The sequence below is a fragment of the Telopea speciosissima genome, chromosome 8 (assembly GCF_018873765.1).
Source record: "Telopea speciosissima isolate NSW1024214 ecotype Mountain lineage chromosome 8, Tspe_v1, whole genome shotgun sequence".
Classification (NCBI taxonomy): domain Eukaryota; kingdom Viridiplantae; phylum Streptophyta; class Magnoliopsida; order Proteales; family Proteaceae; genus Telopea; species Telopea speciosissima.
In genome coordinates, this window is record NC_057923.1 from 20,646,894 (window position 1) to 20,668,941 (window position 22,048).

A 22,048-nucleotide genomic window follows, 5' to 3' on the forward strand; every position below is an offset into this window, starting at 1 on the left:
GTTTTGATCTAAAACCCCAGTTTTATTTCTTGAAGTTTACTTTTTAATTATTTGATTTATTGAATAATTGATATTCAATTTATATTGATTCAATTACTAATTGAACAATGGTTTCTATACATGTATGGTGGATATATGTAGAACATAGGAGGAGATTGTAAGGGTATTTATGTAATATCCCTTCATATGTTCTAATATAATCCTACTTGTATTTATACTCAGGCTATGAGGGCTAATCTAGTAATTAGCCTATCTGACTTAAACCCTAGTTTCCTATAAATACTAGCTGGAGGCAGTAGTTTGGATATTCCAAACTAGATACTCAGAGTGTAATGCTTTAAGTAACCTTGTGCTTAAACCTTAAACCCTAACAAGGTACACATCTCGGTTCTCTGTTTTGTGAAAACCCCAAGATTATTCTAACAAAAGAGAGATAAATAAGTAATGGGTGGAAGAGGAAGCAATGAAGAATGCGTGGGAGGGAGTGGAATGATGGGAAATGAAGCGATGTTCATTGAAGAAGCAAAGAAATGGGTAAAAGTACTTGAGCAGAGACGCTTGAATCAAGATAACCTTGAATCCTTGTCGCTTAACGATATCCAGATCATACAGGCCCAGAAGGGTTCGATACTCTTCAATCAAATCCTTCCCAAAGAATTAGCTGTAATCATCTCACCCTCCTTTTCTAATTTTTATTTTCTTTATTAATCGTTTTCTTCTTTCGCAGTATAATTTTTTATTCATTTTGTTGTTGTTGGTGGTGGTGGTGGGTTTCACAATCTCTGCAGGATAGAAGAGAGAATTGCCATGTGGGAGCGATAGCTACTATAATCGATGTAGTTGGGATGGCAACTATAGCAACTTACACAACAGGGGGCCTCAAAGTCTCACTTGATTTTACCATTTCCTACTTCTCAACTGTTAAGATCCAGGCTTCTCTTCCTTCTTCCATTTCAATTTCTAAACCACTCTTTTTTACTTTATTTTTACTTAATTTCTCTCATGGATTCTTATTTAAATAAAAACTTGAATAAATCTCTATATATAATTATATAAGTGTAGGAAGAGGTGGAGATTGAAGCTCTGGTGATAGCACACAAAGGAAAGCTCTCATTGATGACAGTTGAGTTTAGGAGGAAAAAGGATGGAGTGTTGGTTGCTTTGGGTAAGCAATGGATGTCTCAAGTCGACCCCATTCCAGCTCTCCGAACTAGGCTTTGATTTTGACTCCAAAATTATCCCTTTTAACTTAAAATGGACAGTCAATATCTTCTTTGTGATTCAAATTCTGAAAATTTCATTCACTTTATAGATCTTCGTTTTCCTTCCTTTCCTAAACATAAAATATTATTGTTAGATTTTTCTCTCCTTTTTTTTTCTCCCTTCCTCAAAAACAATAATATAAAGTGAATTTTATTTTAAATTTTTGGCAAGAGATTGTTGTTTGGTCATGTAACATCCCACTAGCGTGAGGGGCCAATGAGAATACGCGCAGGGGCATCAATATAGATGTGATTTTTTATTTCATGGGGGGTAGGATGGTACTTTAGCATGCTCTTGTGTCTTGTCATAAGGACCATGCAACTAGGTAGCATTATTTTTCCCTTAATTTTTATACGAAACTCATGAAGGCCTTCAATTACTAAAATTCAGAATTTATACCTAAATCAATCAATTAACAAATGCAAAAAATTCAGTCCAAAACATACTTAGTAAATCAAGAATGACCAAAAAAAAAATGTTCTATGCATAAGTTGAAGAATAAAAAACAGCAAATATCAATTTTAAATATATAGATTTGAAAAATATGGAATAGAAAAATTACAATCTACATACATAAGTTGAAGAATTATTACCTAAATACATACATTTCAAAGCATTGTAACATGTAAGAAAATTACATATTAATATCCACATCCCAAGGTCCAAATTATGATAAGTTGTGAAAATGAAAACTTCAGATGGACCTTGGGGCATAGGCCTTTTTCTATCATGGGGAGTCCTAATATCCAAATTTGTTTTTTGAAAAGAGAAAGTACTAGAGTTTTACAGAGAGATATGAAAGAAATTTAATAGTATCCCTCTCTCTTTACTCTTTATATGAAATGACCTTGCCTTGTTACTTGTGAAACCATCTCGTTGCACCTAAATTTGATATGAAAAGAAAGAACAGAAGAGAGAACACCAAAGGAGAGAGAAACAGAGAGAGAGAGGAATATGAAAATTGGAATATGTAGTTGAGCACCGGTGGCAATAAAGGTAAATCAAACAAGTTTTAAAAGGCAATCAAATTCTTTCTTTTCATATCAAATTTAGGTGCGAACACCAAAAGAGGAGAGAGAGAGAGAGAGAGAGGGGAATATGAAATTTGGAATGTGTAGTTGAATACCAGTGGCTAACTGGCTATAAAGATAAAACAAACAAGTGTTTAAAAGGCAACCAAATTCTTTTTTTTCATATCAAATTTAGGCGTAAACACCAGAAGAGGAGAGAGAGAGAGAGAGAAATATGAAATTTGGAACGTGTAGTTGAATACCAGTGGCTATCAAGATAAAACAAACAAGTTTTTAAAAGGCAACCAAATTCTTTCTTTCCGTATCAAATTTAGGCACGAACACCAGAAGAGGAGAGAGAGAGAGGAATATGAAAATTGGAACGTGTAGTTGAGCACCGGTGGCTAAAAAGGTAAAACAAACGAGTTTTAAAAAGACAACCAAATTCTTTCTTTTCATATCAAATTTATGTGCGAACACCAAAAGAGGAGAGAGAGAGAGAGAGGAATATGAAATTTGGAACATGTAGTTTGAGTACTAGTGGCTATAAAGGTAAAACAAACAAGTTTTTAAAAGGCAACCAAATTCTTTCTTTTCATATCAAATTTAGTTGCGAACACCAAAAGAGGAGAGAGAGAGAGGAATATGAAATTTGGAACATGGAGTTGAATAATAGTGGCTATAAAGGTAAAACAAACAAGTTTTGAAAAGTCAACCAAATTCTCAAGGGTTGTCATGCATCACCCATGAACTGAACCATGCACAGCTTTGAGTGCACGCTTAGAAGAAACCTAAGTATTTGTTTTCATTTTAAAAAGGAAAAATTGTCTCTTTTTCAAATGATTTTTTATTAAATATTTTGACAAAAAGAAAGAAAGTAAATAGAAAATTTTGTGATTTCTTGACCAGAAAATCTTCATCAATTTTTTAAAATAAAAGGATTAATCTTGGTGTAATCATGGTTGATGACAATAAGATACCACTATCCTATGTGACTCACAAGAGATCAAATTCATTTTAATATGAGATAAAAGTAAAACATTATAACGAGACTTATCTTTCACTATTCAAAATACCCTCTATTATACGAAGTTTAAGTTGGCAGTTTTACCCAAAAAGTAAAACTAGCTTAGTACCCAACTTAGTGTAACCAACCGCGATTACACTAGTAAAACCTTTAAAAAATGAAAATTTAAAATGAATGTAAAAAAATGTTGGATTTTTTTTCCATGTGTTTTTGAAACAAAATGACTGAAAAAGTTTCCTTCTCTCAAGAAGATTGATAACCCACTTAGAAACTACTCCTCCCATCAGAATGATATACATATACCACTCAGGGTTTTAGTAATTGGTATCGGTCTCTCATCCAACTGATCCATCGGACAGATTTACTTTTTTTTTTTTTTTTTATTTGGTAAAAAAAAAGAATTTTTTTTTTTTTAACATATTTACCCGTCTGTACTGATCCACTGTGTTGGATTGTAAGGGCCAGAATATCGTGGGGGTATTCTGGACTTTTTCCCTTTCATGATTTATGTTTTATGTTCTATGCTGTGATGTATTGCCTATGTCAACTATGTTAGGGGTAGTTTTGTCCTTATAATCTCTACTTCATTATTATGAATAAAGGCTTGGGGTCAGTCTTGATCATTCAAGCATTATTCCTAAATATGTTTTGTTAACATGATATCAGAACCAAAATCTCTCTGATCTAGGTTTTCAAAACCCACCACCCTCCCATCGTTTTTTCCTTCCCTTCTCCTTCTCTTGATTTTTTTCTTCTCCCTTTTCTCTTTGGTTCCCATCCCTCCTCTCCAAGGGCAGCACTGAAGAGGTGATCATATGATCTAGTTGTTGCCCTCCTCCCCACCCTTTTCCCTTTTTTCCATGTCATAAATTCTGCTCGATAGCCGTTGGTCCTCTCTCCGAGTTTTTGGAGTTTCCCAGGATTTTTTGAAGATCCCCACTACCACTGTTGAGGGCTGATTTTCCTATGTTGGAGCTTCATCTGCAACCTTGACCAGCTTCTATCCAGCCTCTACCAGTTCTTTGAAGACCCTTACTCCCAATTGATCTCATTTTTCAGGGTTTTCCAAAACCCTGACATCTATCGATTTTTGGGATTAGGGCTGCTTGTTGCTGCTATATCTTTTGGATGAGTTTCTACCACCAAGGGCATCATCTACAAGTTCCTGGCCAGCCTACATCCAGCGCTACTGCACTTTTTTTTTTTTATCCAACTCCCCTCATCGATCTCAACTTTCAGGATTTTTTTCAATACCCCATCCAAGAGGACCACTCGACCTTGCTTTCAACCCTTAGCTTGGAGTATTTGTTGGATTTATCTTCCCAACAGCCCCTCTCTGCGATTTGGGTTTCTCTGCTGCAACTATGGGTGACTCTGTTACTTCCACTCCTACTTCTGATCATGATGGCCTTGGCAAATTAGAATACCACAGTTTTCCTCTTAATCCCATCAAACTGGATGACACAAACTACCTACTGTGGTCTCAGTTTGCCTCCTTTGCCATTGCTAGTCGTGGCCTTACTGGCCATATTGATGGCACCAGTACTATACCGGTTGCACCTGGTCCTCCTCAAACTCGATGGCTTGCCAACAATGGGGTTCTCATGTCATACTTTAATGGTTCTATGGCTTCTGACCTTGCACATGGGTTTCTTCTCCTTGATACAGCTTATCAGATTTTGTTGGCTTGCAAGGAAACATACGGGCAGCTTGGCAATGATGCTCAGATTTATGAACTTAGAAAGAATACTACTCAGAGAGACTTGTCGGTCTCTAAATACTATGCTATTACGTAGCCTCTTGCAATAGTTGGACCACTTTTCTGATTACCACCCTACTATAGCTGCTAACATTGCTGCCTATAAAAAACATGTGGACAAGATCAGGGTCTGACTTCTTAGTCGAGTGGCCTGAGTTAAATGTTGAGTATGACCAGATTCGTGTTCAAGTGTTGGGCCATTCATCTTTTCCCAGACTTGAACAGTCATATGCCTTGGTCTCCTCTGAAGAAAACCGACAGGTTGCTATGTTACACCCTCCTATTACTAACATATTAGCCCTTCAGACTGCTGCCTCGGCTCCACCTGCACCTGTTGAAAATCTCTCTCTTGGAAGTTCTACTCCAGGAATTGTTACTTGTGAGCATTGTCACAAACCTTACCACACCAAGGACAAATGTTGGAAACTTCATAGGAAACCAGCTGACTTTAAGCTAAATGGATTGCCAAGAAGAAGCCAAAAAACAAACCAAACCACTCTGAAACTATTACTACAGTCCCGACTATAGACATTGGTCTATCCCAAGATGATCTACAAGCATTTCTACGTGTGCTAAGGACTTCTACTGCTGCTGCCTCTACTACATCCGCTGCTACTGCCAATTCCTCTACTCCTTCAAGTTCAAACTTTGTCCGGTTAGGTATTCCGTTTGGTGGTCATTGTGCTTTTGTAGCTTCCCATCCTTGGATCATAGATTCTGGAACTATAGATCACATGACCGGTTCCTCTAGCCTATTCCATAGATATTCTTCTGCTTCTAGGAAAGACAAGGTTAAAATGGTTTATGGTTCTCTTTCTTCCATATCTAGAAAATGAATCATCAACTGCACTTCCTCCCTTCCTTTGTCTTTTGTTTTGCATATTCCTAATTTTACTACTAAAATCTTCTTTCCATTAGTTATATTACTCGTGATCTTAATTGCAATGTAACTTTTTTTCCTTCCCATAGTGTTTTTCAAGATTTGGCATCTGGAAAGACGATTGGATTGGATAAAGTGCACGGTGAATTGTACCTGCTTGACGATGGTCGCCTCTCTCCACTACCATTGCCTTCTCCTCTATACCAGAACTCCTTGGTCTCTTATGCACTTTATCAATGGCACTCTAGATTAGGTCACCCCCATTAGGAATTTTAGCACATTTATTTCCTGCTTTAGTCACCAAATGTAGTAAGGATGATTTTTTTTGTGAGGTTTGTGTTCTGGCCAAACAGACACGTTCTACTTATTCTTTATCAAGTAAAAGGAGTTCTTCTTGTTTTCATTTGTGCATTCTAATGTTTGGGGGCCTAGTCGTAAACCCTCTCTTTCTGGTCATCATTGGTTTGTTTTCTTTATCGATTGTCATTCTTGACACACATGGGTTTATCTTATGCACATAAAAAGTCAAGTTTTTTCATGTTTTCAGCACTTGCATAAAATGATCTAAACTCAGTTCCAGGGTACTCTCAAAATTTTGAGAAGTGACAATGGAACTGAGTACAAGGAATCCCAATTTCAAAAATACTTTGCTAATAATGGAACTCTTGACCATACTAGTTGTGTTGATATCCTGACCCAAAATGGTGTGGCTGAAAGGAAGAACCGCCACTTATTGGAAGTGGCCAGAGCATTGATGTTTACTCGACATATTCCATCCCAATATTGGGGTGATGCTGTCCTAACTGTAGCTTATCTTATTAATCGATTGTCTTCTCGAGTACTTGATTCCCATAGTCCTATTGATATTTTTCTTGGGAATTCTTCCTTTGTGATTCCACCCCTGGTATTTGGTTGCGTCTGTTATGCTAGAGATAAAAAACCTCATGGCAAACTTGAACCCCGTGGGTTACGGTGTATTTTTTTGGGTTATTCCCCAACCCAAAAAGGCTATAAGTGTTATCATCTTCCTTCTCATCGTACTATGGTCCGTATGGATATCATTTTTCATGAAATCCTTTCATATTATTCTTCACCACCACTTCAGGGGGAGAGCTCTAGTGAAGATGTGGTTACTTCTTTTGAGGTTTCCCTTCTTTTACCTACTATGCCTGTTGTCCAGTCCCCTATGCTTGTTGTCCAGCCTTCTATGGCTACTATCCAGTTGCCTACGGCTGTTCTCCAGCCTCCTATGACTGTTTTCCAACCTCCTACGACTGTTATCCAACCTTCTATGGCTACTACTCAGCCTCCTATGGCTGCTGGCCAGCCCCCAATGACTGCTGCCCCTTCACCTGAAGGGAATCCTTTACAGTGGAGACCATGGAAACAAATGATGGTGATGTTCCTATTCAAGGGGAGTTGACTCCAGTACAGAGAACCATTAGTAAATTTCAAAAGAGAATTGACGACTCCAATGTTATCACCTATAAGAAGAGATGTTCCAGCAAAGGGCAGCTTCAATCCACTGTAGCATCAATTCCTATACAGTTGCCGACTCAGTATCCAGCCTCTTCTTCTTTCGATAAGACTTCTTCCTCCGACCTACCTATTGCTCATTGCCAAGGTACTAGGACTTGCACTCTGCATCCCATATCTCATTTCATTTCTTATAGTTCTCTTTCTCCTTCTTTTCATGCATTTTTATCTTCTCTTTCTTCTATTTTCATTCTAAAAAATTGGCAGGAAGCATCTACAGCTGGAAAGTGGAAGGCAGCAATGTTGGAAGAAATGAGAGAGCATTAAGAAAAAATAATACGTGGGATCTTGTGGCTCTTCTTCTGGGAAAAAAACCAGTCGGATGTAAATGGGTGTTTGTGGTCAAACAGAAGGCAGATGGAACAATGGATCGATACAAGACATGTTTGGTTGCAAAGGGCTTTACTCAGATATATGGAGTTGACTACCAAGAGAACTTCGCACCAGTAGCAAAACTCAATACTGTAAGAGTATTGTTATCTTGTGTTGTAAATCTTGGATGAGATCTTCAGCAGTTAGATGTGAAGAATGCCTTCCTCCATAGAGAACTAGAGGAAGAGGTATATATGGACATTCCACTAGGCTTCTCTGATGGTACTACCAGGGGCAAGGTCTGTAAATTGAAGAGGGCTTCTCTATAATTTTTTTGATTTTTCCCTCCAATGCCCATAAACTAAGTGGTGGTTCAACATATTAGAAGGTCAAATTCTGTGGATTAAGAAATTATTTTTCATGATTTGTGAAAGGAAACTCAATCCTTTATATATATTTCTTATGTCTGATGAGTTATGACTATTGATGTCCTACCTAACCACTAAACTAGAAATACAAATTTAAATTCACAAATCTAAAAGATTATCTATGGTGAGCAGTGAGGGTATAAGAGCCTGTTTAAAACCCATGGGTGTTCCGAAATGGGAATTTATGGGCAACCATTTTTTTATTTTTGTCTCTAGCCTACTTTAGAGCATAGTTGGAAAACCAGGTTTTGACCCGGCCAAGTCACCCGAGTTGATTCAAAATTTTGGGAAACCTGGTCAAGAGTCAGTAGACTTGGGCCAAGGTGGAAAATGACGTGACTCGGTGATGAATCATCCGAGTCAAGTAAGACTCGATTTTTTTACCCGAGTCACTGTTAACTAGGTGAGTTTTGTCAATTTTTAAAATACAAAAATGACCACTTAAATAGATGGATATTGAGTAAATACATCAATAAATGAAATAAATAACAACTAATAAATGTAAAACTCAAATATCCTAGGGTCCCTTTTTTTTTTTTGGTAGAAACAAAATCTATTGAAAGGAACGGATTACACTCCTGGTCTCTGAAATATAATCAAAAGAGACACAGGGATCGGAGTAGGGCCAAACTATCCTATCCATTAGGGATAGGGCCCTCCTAGCAAGGGAATCTGCAACAGTGCTGACATCCCTTGAAATAAAACGAAAAGAAACATTGTCAAGATAGGAGACCAAGTGTTTAATATCAGCGATTATTGATTGAATAATCAGCGACACTTCCTTAGAGGCTTCACGTAAGCAGTTGAGAACTTCTTGGTTGTCGCTTTCCACTATAATGGCATAGGTGCCTTTAGATATATCCTAGGGTCCCTTGACTTCCTTCTCCACAATCCTTCAACTTCCCGTTGCAACTTTGCATCTTTCAAAATTCACAAGCACATTAGCAACGTATAATACCATAAATGTTAATGAATGAAAATAAGCTATTTCTCTTACCAAAATAATCAAATAAATAAAGAAGTCCTCTCCTCTCTCTCTCTCTCTCTCTCTCTCTCTCTCTCTCTCTCTCTCTCTCTCTCTCTCATCTCTCTCTCACTCAAGTCTCAATTTGGAAAATTAAGATACAATTTTTCTTGTCTTGATGCATTTGCTTTGAGTTTGTGGGTGGGGCAATTATTTATTGTATTTAAAAAAAAATGACTTGGTCTAATCAAGTTTGACTAGGCCAAGTCATCATATTTTCTAAAAGGCGAGTCGAGTTAAAAAACATGATTTTTTCAACAATGCTTTTGAGACCAATTTTAGGGTTGCACCGTTCAGAGCCCGTTTAAAGACCATCTAGAGTTAAACAGGCCCAAAGCCCGGTTAAAGCCCGATTCAAGTAGCCCGTTTATAGCCTTAGATCAACCGAGCCCGACCAAACCCGTCCAAGCTAAACCCGATTAGCTAAACAGGCAGTCACGGTGCATGGGTTGAAATTGGGTAAGCCTGATTAACCTGACTGACCAAACTGACCAAGTGACACCCATAATTTTGTGTTTTTTACTCTTTTTTTTTTTCGTTTTCTTTTGAAAATTGCAAAGGGCTGATGTTCTCTGTGCTGCAGCACAGCCTGCAGCCATACACATGGGCCTGCCATTCAGAGGGCAGGGTGGTCATTTCACCCACTCCTATGTGTCTGGGCGCAGCTTGTGCCCCCGACACAGAGAACATTTGGCCAATTGTAAAATACACCTGCCATGAGTTTCACACAGTTAATGAATAAAGTCTTCTTCAATTAAAAACAAAAACAAAAATCATGACTTTGAAAAAATTCAAAAATTTCAAGGAAGTCCTTCTTTCCTAATCCCGTTGATTTGACCAAAGTTGCTGCCCAAGGATAATGGTTGCATATTGTACAGATTTTCATCCTCTCAAATGTGTTTTATATCCTTTCTAAGTGTTGGGTGGACAGTAGGATTCGTAAGTATGGTGCACTGCCCATTTGAGATGATAAATTGGATTGAGCTCCTTAGAGAGGAGCTCAGCACCACCAAGGGGCATGTAATTGTTGGGTTGTGCCACACACATCCCTAGGTGTGCGTCGAGATGTGTGCAACATAGCTCAACCCTTGGATGCCCCCTAGGCACTCCCTTGGTAGGGGTGTCAATGGGTCGGGTTGGGCTGGGTCTACCCTAAACCCTAACCCAACCCTAAAGGCCTTAATCTAAACCCTAACCCAATCCAACCCTGGCAGGGCCTAAGAAACCCTCAACCCGATTCGACCCTGTCAGGGTTTTCCCTGATCCAACCCGACCCTGATTGACCTTGATAGGGTCGGGTTGGTCTTGATTGACCCTGACCATGATTGATAGGATTGAAAGTACATCCATATAAATCCATATATTAGGGTTACACATGAGCATCAAAATGCACTGGATCATTTCTTAAACAGACTGAGAAAGTTTTTATTTGTTGTCCAGATTTAGAAAAAAATGAAACATAAGAAAAATGGGTCCCACCACTTACTGTATGATGGTCCCCACCTTGAGGCCCTTCTATCTATCTATCTGTTCATTTCTCTCTGCTTTCTTAACTTCTCTTCCCCACTTCCCATCTTCTCCGGCTCTCTCTCTCTAGCCCTCTCACACTTTCCGTCACATATAAGGTATATTCCGCCTAGGCACTCTTCGATTTGAAGACTTCCAACCAGGATCTCAAAAGTGACTTGAAGGATCTTTACAAAAATTTAGCAGTTCAGATGGATGTTGCTGGGAATTGTAAGGCTATTGTAGTTCATGTTCCTTACAGATTGAGGAAAGCTTTCAACAAAATTATTGCTACCCGAAGGATCCTGAGACCTCCAAAGAAGGGTTCTGCTGCCCAGCGACCTCGCAGCAGAACACTAACTGCTGTGCATGATGCCATGCTGGAGGATATTGTTTATCCTTCAGAGATTATTGGAAAGCGTGTCAGATACTGCATTGATGGGTCCAAAATCATCAAGATTTTCTTGGATTCAAATGCCACCAAGTACAAGAGCGAGACATTCTCAAGAGTTTACCGCAAGTTTGCGGGGAAAGATGTTGTGTTTGAGTACCACATTACCGAGCCTATACACAGCACAAAAAAACCCTTCCAAAGAAGAAACAGAGAAAAAAAAAACAGAAATGAGAAAGCCGGCATCGGGATCAACATCGGCAACAGCAGCGGCTGCGGTGGCGACGATGGCGATGATGGCATCTGCGTCTTGATCGTCGAGTAAGACGCCGTGTTGTAGTAATGTTGGCCTGAAAAGAGGGCCATGGGCTCCTGAAGAGGATGAGCTTCTCGCCGCGGCGGCTTTTCTCCAAGGGGTTTTTTGTCTTTTCTTTGATAATATATACATTAATATATACCTATAACTTATTCACCAAAAAAAAATAGGACTTGGTTTTTATGCACGGTCGTGTATAAGAGGAATCTTTTACACTAGTTTTTAGTAACCATCAGATTCAAGGGTTTTAATCTGAACCGTCCAAAGGTAAAGTATGGTAGATACTCCTTCTATACAGTTACATTTTCAAATACATGTAAAAGACTGCCATTTTATTTATCAATAATTATTAAAAAAACGAATAAAATTCCAGGATTTTCATTCTCTGCAACTCAACGTCTCAACTAAACCTTTTCTCTTCTCTTCCGTAGAAGACTCTCTCCTCCATTTGAGACAATTTTGCAAGACAAACTGACCTCAGAAAAACTAAACCCAACTTTAAAGTATGCTAAGCAGAACCCATCCCATATTTTAAAGATGATTCTGTCTTACATATACCACTCAGAAGAATACTTTTTGGAGAGAAACCCAAGCTTGGAGAAACATTGCTGCTGTTGTTGTTGTTGGTGGTGGTGGTGGTGGTGGTGGTGGTGGTGGTGGGGAGGGTGAAGCCATTGTTGTTGTTCGTCATGAGTTGAAGAGTACTTATTGGGTCTAAAATAAAGAGATTGGGGGTTTGAGAACCACTTCCCTTGGCGGACCTCCATTTCTTTCCATCCGTTCTTCTGCACCTGCCTGGTTCTGGTTCCATGCAATTTCTATAGTCGAAGCAAAAACTACTGCAACCTAAAACTGTAAAAAGATTATGCAAAATAGAAATCAAACAAAACCCAAATAGAAAATCACATCTATAACCCTTTTAAACAGAAACCCATCACTTAATTTCTCAAAGAAATTTGCTATCAAATACGGAAAAAAAATCCCCCCAAAAAAAAAAAGATGGAGGAGGGAGACCCAGCCCTAGATGAAAGATCAAAGAGCGAGTGGAGAATGATATCTTACTTGTACCGGGAGAAGCCCTAAGCAATGGATCGAAATAGCTTTTGTCCGGCGGTAAGATGAGAGAAAAAAGGGTGAAAAGATTATGGTCGATTGAGAGTTGAGATTGAGGTTCTTTACCAAAAACCAAAAAAAAGAGAGTTGAGATTGAGGTGAAGACACCGGCGTTTTGCAGAAAAGAGAAAAGGTTTAGTTTTTTTTTTTTTTTTTTTTTTTTTTTTTTTTTTTCAAGTAAAAAGGGAGTTGAAGAGAAGGAAAAAAATGGAAGATGTTTCGTTTTTTTTCTTTAATCATTATTGATAAATACAATAGGCAGTTACGTATTTGAAAATGTAACTGTATAGAAGGAGTATATACCCTACTTTATCCTTGAACGGTTTATATTAAAACCCTTGAATCTGACAGTTACTAAAATCCAATGTAAAAGATTCCTCTTATACACGACCGTGTATGAAACTTTTCCCCAAATATATACCTATAACTAATATAGGGCCGGGAGGTCTTATCCCGAAACCCGATCCGACCCTTCCAGGGTCAGACTAAAACTCAACCCTAACTCACCTTCTGGACTGACAGATCAAGGTCGGGTCCGGACCGAACTCAGGGCGGGTTCAGCCGGGCATTATTGACACCCCTAAACCCTTGGGCTGAGCTCCCTTGGAGAGGAGTCGGATCCGGATATATTTCCGTATGGGTTTTTTTAAGAAGATATGGCGTCTTTCGGAAAGTAATTCTTTTCATTGCCCCTTGAGTGAGTGGAGAACTGGAGATCGGCTGATCATAGTAAGTATTAGAGAGAGAGAGAGGCTGATCGGAGTAGGTATTAGACAGAGAGGTAGGTGCGAAGCGGGTGGAGGTGGAAGCATACGCAGGAGTGGGGCGATGGGAAACGAAGCGATCTTCGTGGAAGAAGCGAAGAAATGGATGGAAGAGCTCGGGCAGAGACGCTTCAGCCAAGATATACAATACATTTTGCTTAACGGTCTCCGGATCGTACAGGCTCAGAGGGGTTCGATAATCTTCAATCAAATCCTTCACAAAGAATTAGCTGTAAAATCTGATGTCAATCACCCTTTCTTTTCTACTTTTCTCTTTTAATCGTCTTCTTCTCTCCCTGTATCCTTCGTACTTTAAATTCCCTTGTTATTCTTTTTTGTGGGTCTGAACTTCTGTTATATATTTGTGAGTGTGTTTTGAGGGGTTTCACAATCTGTGCAGGATAGAAGAGGGAATTGTCATGTGGGAGCCATAGCTTCCATAATCGATGCAGTTGGGGCGACAGCTATAGCGGCTTACACAGGGGACCTCAAAGTCTCTGTTGATTTCAACATTTCCTACTTCTCAACTGTTAAGATCGAGGTTTCTTCTTCCTCCGTTTCAATTCCCAATTGCTCTTCAGCTTATTCTCATGAATTTGAATTCCATAGAACAGTCAGTGGTGTCCAATTGATTTTTATGAGTGGTGGGGCTAGAATTTAGATTGAAACCCATAACCCAATCATCTAGTCGGACACTAAGCAAATCTCTGTGCAACTGCAGGTAGAGGTGGAGATTGAAGCTAAGGTAGTAGCACACACAGGAAAACTTTCATTGACGACAGTGGAGTTTAGGAGGAAGAAGGATGGAGTGCTGGTTGCCTTGGGTAAGCAATGGATGTCTCAAATCAACGCCATTCCAGGTCTTCAACCTTTCCGAACTAGGCTTTGATTTCGACCCAAAATCAACTTCAAACGGACTGAGTCAATTTCTTCTTTTGTTCTCCGAAATATTGTTCGTAGGTTTTTCTTACTTCCCACCCCAAATGAAAAGTAGAGTGAATTTCTAAAACTCAGAACCAATCCATAATTGAGAATATGCAGTTCAGAACAGAATGGACCACAACAGAAAATGCTTTGAGACAAGACTTACAAGAAATTAAGGTCTTTCTATCAGCAATTGAGCATCAGTGATTTATTGCTTTAATCTCCTATGAATCACTCTCCACTATGTATTTCATGCACCTAGCACACAGCAAAAAATGAGAAAATTCTAAGATTATATAAGAGAATGCTTCAACATCCTGCAGTGATGCAATCATGCAATCGAGAATTCCTGGGACCGGCGCGGTCCCGAGTCACTTGCAGCATTACCCCCAATCAATTAATCAAAATCCCCATCTACATTGATCAAGCTCCTCTGCAAGGGTGATTGGACTACGCGGGCTAAAACAAATTCACTTTCTCTTACACCATTTTCTTCCTCTACTCATGTGGAAATGCAAGCAACAAGAGGCCTATCCGAATAACTGATGCGCGTATGTGTAATGAAGTATCCTATCTAAACCAATTAAACCAGTTTTGATAACTGGCATTCAAAGAAGAGATAGATCAAAGAGTCTCCAATGAAGTACTCTACAGAGGAGACGAGTCAGTTAAAAGAGTCTAAACAGAAGAGGTGGCGCGTGAGTAAGGCAACTCTTTACAAAAACCCATCAGTATTCGGAGTCGTTCTCTCATGAGAATTCTGCATCTGAACCCATAGTTCAGTCGGATTGAAGGGTTTCCCCATGGTGAGAGTGCTCCCATTGAGAGGATTTCACCAAAAATTTGAGATCAAAATGTCCACTACATTGGATTTTTCACCTCATATTACTTGCTATCTTGACTGTGATGTTGATGTGTCTAAAGTCAAAGGAGGGGAGCATAAGTGAAGGAAGAAAACTTCAAAGGAAGTTGGTGTTGTGTCATTAAGATGGAGATAAAGTGTCTCTATCATATTAATGATGGAAAATGTTAGGTTACTAAATTCAAAGAGGGATAGCACCGACCTGCCCATTTTGTCAAAGATGAGGCTGCACCTCTTATATTTAGATTGCTTCGTTTAACACATGACATATACTGTTCACGGGTTTTAGAAAAAGGAGTTCCGTGATGATTTCTCTTTGTTTACTAGCACCTTTACCTTTTTTTTTTTGATAAACCTAGCACCCTTACCTTGCCTATAAATAAAGCAAGGAATTTGAACTAAGGACACAACTCATAAGGTACCGAAAACCCAAGCATTACATAGAGTTCTTGTAATATTTCTGTTTGAGAGATAGGAAGAATTCAAGGGGTGTACTTAGCTTTGGGTTAGTGTGAGAGAGTGTGTTTTTATATTCTCCAATTGTTCAATAGTGAAATCATCTCGCCGTCTTCACCCGTGTATGTAGGTTAAAAGTCGAACCATGTAAATTCCTGTGTTTCTTGAGTGTGTTTGTTTTTACGGCATTATCTCGTGCCATTAAGACCCGCACTTAATAGGCGATTTCCGCAAAATCCTGGTGTTATCCACAATATTAACAATGGAGTTGAATCAGATCTTGGTTACAAAAGAACAAGAAATCTTGATCTAAACAGGCGGTATAGATGGAAAAAGACAGCTTTGAAGGACTTAGGTGTCCCTCAACGGCTCCATTAGCTCTCATATAATAAACCAAGCTTGTTGATATTGTGAATAGACAGTAGCAGTATATGACAACCCCAATCAACATGATCGAAGGATTTGAATTCACTGTTGGGTGGCAATTTTTTAGTTCAAGCCTTTGGCAACAATTTCTCTGGCTGGTGTTTTTATAAACCTTCTCTTGGTGTTCCAGTCAGCCTATATGTGATGTTCTTTCTCAAGTTGTCTGCTGTAGATCCATATCTTCAAAGAAGCCACTAAAATTTGTAACCTCATTAAGAGGCTAAGAATGCCATCTAGGTTTTTAAATAAACTCTTCCCCATGTTCAAGAACATGTTTGGAGAGTGTAAGCACCCCTACTATTGCAATTCGAGTTTAGGGTTTTTGAGAAGTGAAGTCAGTCTGGTCTCCACCCCCCAAATACTCCACATTTTATTCTAATCTCAATTATATCTTACATTTTCCTTTTTATTTCTCTTTATTTCATTGGGTAAAATAGTACAAGTTTGGCATTATTTGTTTGTACATTGAGATCATTTTTGTGACGTTCTTTTATGTTGTAGAAGATCATTCCTTTGTAGAGATATAGGCAGTGTTTGGTATGCATTCTAAGTCAATTTCGCATTCTCGGATGATAAAATTAGTTGTTACTATGTTTTTTCATATTTTTTAGGTTTCATTTAGTCCTAGGGGTGTTTTCATCATTTTCGACGTACTGACATTTCAATTGTTAATAAATGTGTTGAATTTGATTCCTCGTCTTGTTTCAATCTTTCTAATATTTTTAGATTTTATTTGATATTTAATGCATTTTCATGCATATAGGATAGTGTTGGTTTGGTTTTAATTACTTCATTACTTTCTATCATTTGATATTCAGTTATTTATGTTTTGATTTGTTAGGTCATAGGTTCATGCATACCAGATTAGGTTATCGTTGCTTATTTATGCATATAGTTAGGGCTTTTGTATATTAATGGTGTTTCTGTAAATATAGTGAATTTATTATTTTTAGTTTTAAGTATATGTATTTTTTTCATTATAATTTTTAATATAATAACCTTTATTTTGTAGCCAAACGTTTTGGGTATGTGCCATATCTCTAATCTTTATTTATTTTATTAATTATTACATCTTATATTTTTTATGTTATTTTAGATAGTTTTGACCAAGTAAATAAGATGACCGATTTAATTGGGTAGATTGAGGTGTCTAACACCTTTTCCTTGGTCTGTAACCTAAGTCGAACTTACCATTTAGTTTGACTGTGCTTCATTGTAGCCATCATGGAATCATGTTTTATTTTGTACATCCTAGACCCTAAATCTAGGTAGAAATTGCCTACACGCATTCCCTGTAGTTCATAAAGAGATGAGGATGGTTCTTTTGTGATCCACATTCCAATTACTAGTCTTCTCCTTTCTCTTCAATGCCCCAATCAAATGGCAATGGGAAGCCTTACAATATTGGAGCCAATGACGACAGTATCTTCACCTCCGACGGGCACATGCTTCCTCCTTGGAACAACTGTAGGTGCAACGCTTTGTGAATGGCACCGGGGAAGTTTTGAACTGTTTGACTTGTTGTCTTTTGTCTTCAATTTAGATCTCAACTGTGTTGATCCATCGAAAATTTTAAGAAATGAGAAGCGCTTCGTCTTTACTTCTCGATTTCAATCGTCTGTCATTATTATTGAGAGAGAGAGAGAGAACATTTTATTTTAGAGATTTTAATGTACAAAGGGAGAAAGGGAGGTTGAAGTTTTAAGTAGGGTTGTAAATGGATAACCGAAAATCATAATTCGATCCGCATCCGTATCCGTTTAGGGGCATCCGTATTCATTTAGAGATATCCAGAAAAAAATCCGGATACTCCGATAGAAATCCGAATCCGAATACTTAATTATAAAAAATTAAGTAAATAACGATCTTTGGGGTTTTTGAAAATTCAACAAGTTCTAGAATATGAGGAAAAGAGAATCATGATCTAAAACTATGGATTGAGAGTGACTTGTATCCATTAGGGGGAGGAAGGTTTGAGTTACACAAGGCAGAGGTGTAAACGGATGGTTGAAAATCCAAATTTGATCCGCATCCGAATCCATTCGAATCCGTTTAGAGGTATCCGTATTTGACCAAAAAATATCCGAATCCGGTTACATTCGAGCCGAATCCAATCAGTTTACAGGCCTATTTTTAAGGGGAATCAAAAAAGAAGGTCAGAGTATTTAAGAAATTATAGGATAGAAAATATCCCTCACATAATTTTTCTGTCTATTTTGGGAAGAGGATATAAACGCTGCTAGCATGAGAAGAAAATCCCAATCAGACCAAGGGGTGGGGACATGGGGTAAGGGTGTTAATTTTAGACCGAATTGAGAACCGAATCGGAACCAACCTACTAGGAACTAGAATCGACCCACCCAATAGTTTATTGTCTGATTTTGGATCAATCTTATTGGTCCAGTTCTAAATCTATCAATTAAGTTATTGGTCTCCCAACGTTTTTAGAATTGATAAACCAATTACGAACAGTTGGAATCGATACAAATCCACATCCTAACTATTGGCCCTTTATTTATTTTTAGTCTTTCAATTTTGACTTGTACTTCTTGTCCCATACTCCCATATGCTATTTTACTAAAGATTTGATGGTGGGAATGCTAACTTAAGAACATGTCTTAAAATAATTTTAATTGATGAGGATGGTGGTATTCTTATTTATTAATTGAATGTAAAACAGGATGTAATATGGACTAGTTTGTGATTTGAGAAAAAAAATTGATGGTGGGCTTTAAATCTCATGTTATTGAAATTAGTCTTATTATAATATTATTGAATATAAAACGAGATGTAATATGGATTAGTTTGTGATTTGAGAAGAAAAAAAAAATTGATGGTTGGTTTCATATCTCATGTGATTGAATTTAATCTTATTATAATATTATTGACTATACGAAGAAGATAATACCGCTAAAAATCTTAATGCTCATCAATTGATTTCAACCTTTAATGTACATCAAATGGTTACAATTCATCAATTGATTACAAATTTCAAAACTCATCAAGTGGATCTTAATTATCAAGCAGTAACAATTCATTAAATAATTACAACCGTTAATGCACATCAAGTGTGTCTTGATTATCAAGTATTTACAACTCATCAATTGATTTCAACCTTTAATGCACATCAAGTGAGTTTTTTTTTCTTTCTTTTTTATTGAATATAATTTTTTTTTCTTCCAAGGAAAGCAAATGGTGTAGTTCATTCCATCACTCTTTTTTTTTTTAAATAAAAAAATATATTTAATATGTGTTAGAAAACTTTTTTTTCTTCCAATCTTGAACTACTTGGAATCGAATAAAAATCGAAACCAATCCACCCATTAGTTAATGGTCCTGGATCTCAAATTTAGAACTTGCTAGTTTATGGGTCAAGTTATGATTTGAATTCTTAGGACCAAAGTTAAGAAACCGGACTGATAACCTTGAACGGGATTAATAAGTGAACAATTGACAATCTTCGGATGGGGGAAGATGGGAACACGAGAAGATTTTTATTTTTTTTTTGGGTAGAAGGGAACACGAGAAGATGGAGGAGAGAGAATATTGAAAGTTTAAAATAAAAATTGATGTGACCTGCTAAACGTTGTAGAACATTTTCCCTTCTTTTTTGAAATCAAATTTTTACTTACCCTTTTCAGACGACGCATTAAAAATTTCTCTGTGAATGATTGACCCGTAGGAGGGGGGATGAAAGATCAGAGAGAGAGGATGGGGGAAGCGGGTGGAGGTGAAAGCATACAGGGGAGTGGGATGAGGAGAAACGAAGCGATCTCCTTGGAAGAAACGAAGAAATGGATAGAAAAGCATGGGCAGAGATGCTCAAGTCAAGATATCAAGTACCGAACCCTTAACGGTCTCCAGATCGTAGAGGCTCAAAGGGGTTCTATACTCTGCAATTACCTCATTCACAAAGAATTAGCTGTATAACTCACTCCGATATCATCTCAGCCCTTTTTCTTTTTTCTTTTCTCTCCCTGTATCCTGCCTTGAATTCTTTTCTCTTTCTTTTGTAGCTCTGAGCTCTGTTTTCACAATCTGCAGGATAGAACAGGGAATTGCCATGTGGGAGCGATAGCAACCATAATCGATGCAGTTGGGGCAGCAGCGATATCGATTTACACAGGCGACTTCAAAGTGTCTGTTAGTCTCAACATTTCGTACTTCTCAACGGTTAAGATCGAGGTTTCTGTCTTCCAGTTTCAATTTCCAACCTGATTGTTTAAAAACTTGAATAAATCATTTATAATTGCAGGAAGAAGTGGAGATTGAAGCTAAGGTGGTAGCACACAGAGGAAAGCTTTCATTGACGACAGTGGAGTTTAGGAGGAAGAAGGATCGTGTGGTGGTTGCTTTGGGTAAGCTATGGCAGTCTCAAGTCAACGCGATTTCAGGTTTCCGAACTAGGCTTTGATTTCGACCTAAATTAACTTCAAATGGCCAGAGCCAATATCTTCTTTATCCTTCAAATTCTGAAAATTTCAAGCTATTATATAGACCTTCGACAAGGGCTGCAAGTTTGGCCTTGTCGGCCCGAACCCGCCCTGAGCCCGAATAGGGTCTGGGCTAAGATTTCTGTCCCTGAGGGCGGGTTAAGGCTAGAAATTCCTGGTCCTGAGTCAGGGTTGAGACCTTGGGTTCAGCCCGACCCTAATTTTGACCCTGATTTTTTACTCTGATTTTGGCACTGAAGAAATTTCTTTATTTATAAAAAAATAGAAGCTATTACTAATATAAACAATTGTTTAGCGCACTTGCAGTTTGTATTGTGGAAAAACCAATTGCTACCAAAAGGTCTTGGGTTCAAGTCTCCTCTCACACATCTTCTCTAGACTTGTTATTTTAATTTAATAATTATTGCAGGGCCAAGGCCATTAGGCCAAGCCCGACCCAATCAGGGCGGGCCTGGGCTGGATCAGGCCTTGAGTCAGGGTCAGGGCGGGCCTGGGCCCAGCTAAAGGGACTCAGGGTTGGGCTAGGGTTTTAAAAAGCCCGGCCCAACCCGACCGTGTTGCAGCCTTAACCTTCGTATTATTCTTTTTTTCTGCGACATATTGTTGTTAGATTATTTTTCCCCACCCAAAACATTGAAAATTAGAGTGTTTCTTTTAATTTTTAGGTATGATATATCAAAATAAGGCTCGCCAATACTGGCGCGACGCATGGTAGGGCCACAATTGCATGGAGCAGCTCCATCCCGCTAGGTTGCACCTGCAAGGTTCCCGACCAATCCGGAACGAGAAATATAGTTATAAAAGGATACAATCCCCACGTGGAAGGTAACACCTATCCAAGTCCTAATATATCGCAGCCAATTAGCACTGCAATTCTACACGGAAACTGTTGCGTCAAGAAACTCGCCGGAGCGTGCTGTGCCTGCAAGACGAGATTAGCAGAGAGTACCGGACGTCGCCGGTGATCTCACTCCAATCCTTAAGTTAGAATCCTGAGCAACAGATAATCCAAGTTGAATTCAGATGATCGTAATAAGTGCTACCTCCCTTACTTAAGGTGGGTGATGGGAAGAATCGTGCCCTAATAAGAAAGCTAGATCCTCGGAGTGGAGTGAGAATGTTTAGGAGAGATGAGGGGATAATGTTTATCCTTAACTTCCCACGCGCCTGATTTGGCACAATGTGGGCGAGAATCTCGGGCCATGGTAGCTCATGGCAAGCCTTGAGGCGTTTGTGCGAAGTATGGAGGTCGCCCCTCCTGCTGGCTGGGGCCAGGTTGTTGTCATTTGGACGATGGCGCAACAAGCTCGCGCTGTGGCACGAACTGGATTGTGGCATCGCGCCCCGCGGTGCATGTCGTTGGTTGGCCTAGTTCAGAACGAGGTCGTTGGCTCGCGCCTAAACACGCGTGGCTTTAGCTCGATCTCCACGCACTTATCAACTCGTTCTCGAGGTGGCAAGGTCCTTGACCCATCACAAGCCCCCCACTCTCTTGGGCGTTGTCGCCCAGGGGAGTCGAATCGGTTTGAATTCCCCGGCCTCTGTTTTCGCGCATGCGGAGGTGACGTTTCGTTGGCTGGGCATGACTTGACGTTCC

The 22,048-nt window shown here is 38.8% G+C and overlaps 2 protein-coding genes across 2 annotated transcripts; both read left to right on the top strand.

Moving 5' to 3' along the window:
• The first annotated feature begins 444 nt into the window (after positions 1-444).
• On the top strand, positions 445-20,479 carry LOC122672132 (putative esterase C31F10.02). The gene is made up of 3 exons (XM_043869629.1): positions 445-663; positions 13,730-13,870; positions 20,253-20,479. Exons 1-3 carry the CDS (start codon positions 445-447, stop codon positions 20,409-20,411), a joined length of 519 nt encoding a protein of 172 aa, XP_043725564.1. The 3' UTR covers positions 20,412-20,479.
• On the top strand, positions 7,105-11,461 carry LOC122671062 (40S ribosomal protein S7-like). Its single transcript, XM_043868154.1, has 2 exons — positions 7,105-7,335; positions 10,880-11,461. The coding sequence occupies exons 1-2, from the start codon at positions 7,105-7,107 to the stop codon at positions 11,459-11,461; spliced, it is 813 nt and encodes a 270-aa protein (XP_043724089.1).
• Positions 20,480-22,048: the final 1,569 nt, after the last annotated feature.

Coding starts and splice junctions, on each gene's coding strand:
- LOC122671062 (XM_043868154.1), top strand. CDS start 7,105: ATGCCTGTTGTCCAGTCCCCTATGCTTGTTGTCCAGCCTTCTATGGCT. Junction 7,336..10,879: donor GACCATGGAAACAAATGATG/GTGATGTTCCTA, acceptor TATTCCGCCTAG/GCACTCTTCGATTTGAAGAC.
- LOC122672132 (XM_043869629.1), top strand. CDS start 445: ATGGGTGGAAGAGGAAGCAATGAAGAATGCGTGGGAGGGAGTGGAATG. Junction 664..13,729: donor TCCTTCCCAAAGAATTAGCT/GTAATCATCTCA, acceptor CAATCTGTGCAG/GATAGAAGAGGGAATTGTCA. Junction 13,871..20,252: donor TCTCAACTGTTAAGATCGAG/GTTTCTTCTTCC, acceptor TTATAATTGCAG/GAAGAAGTGGAGATTGAAGC.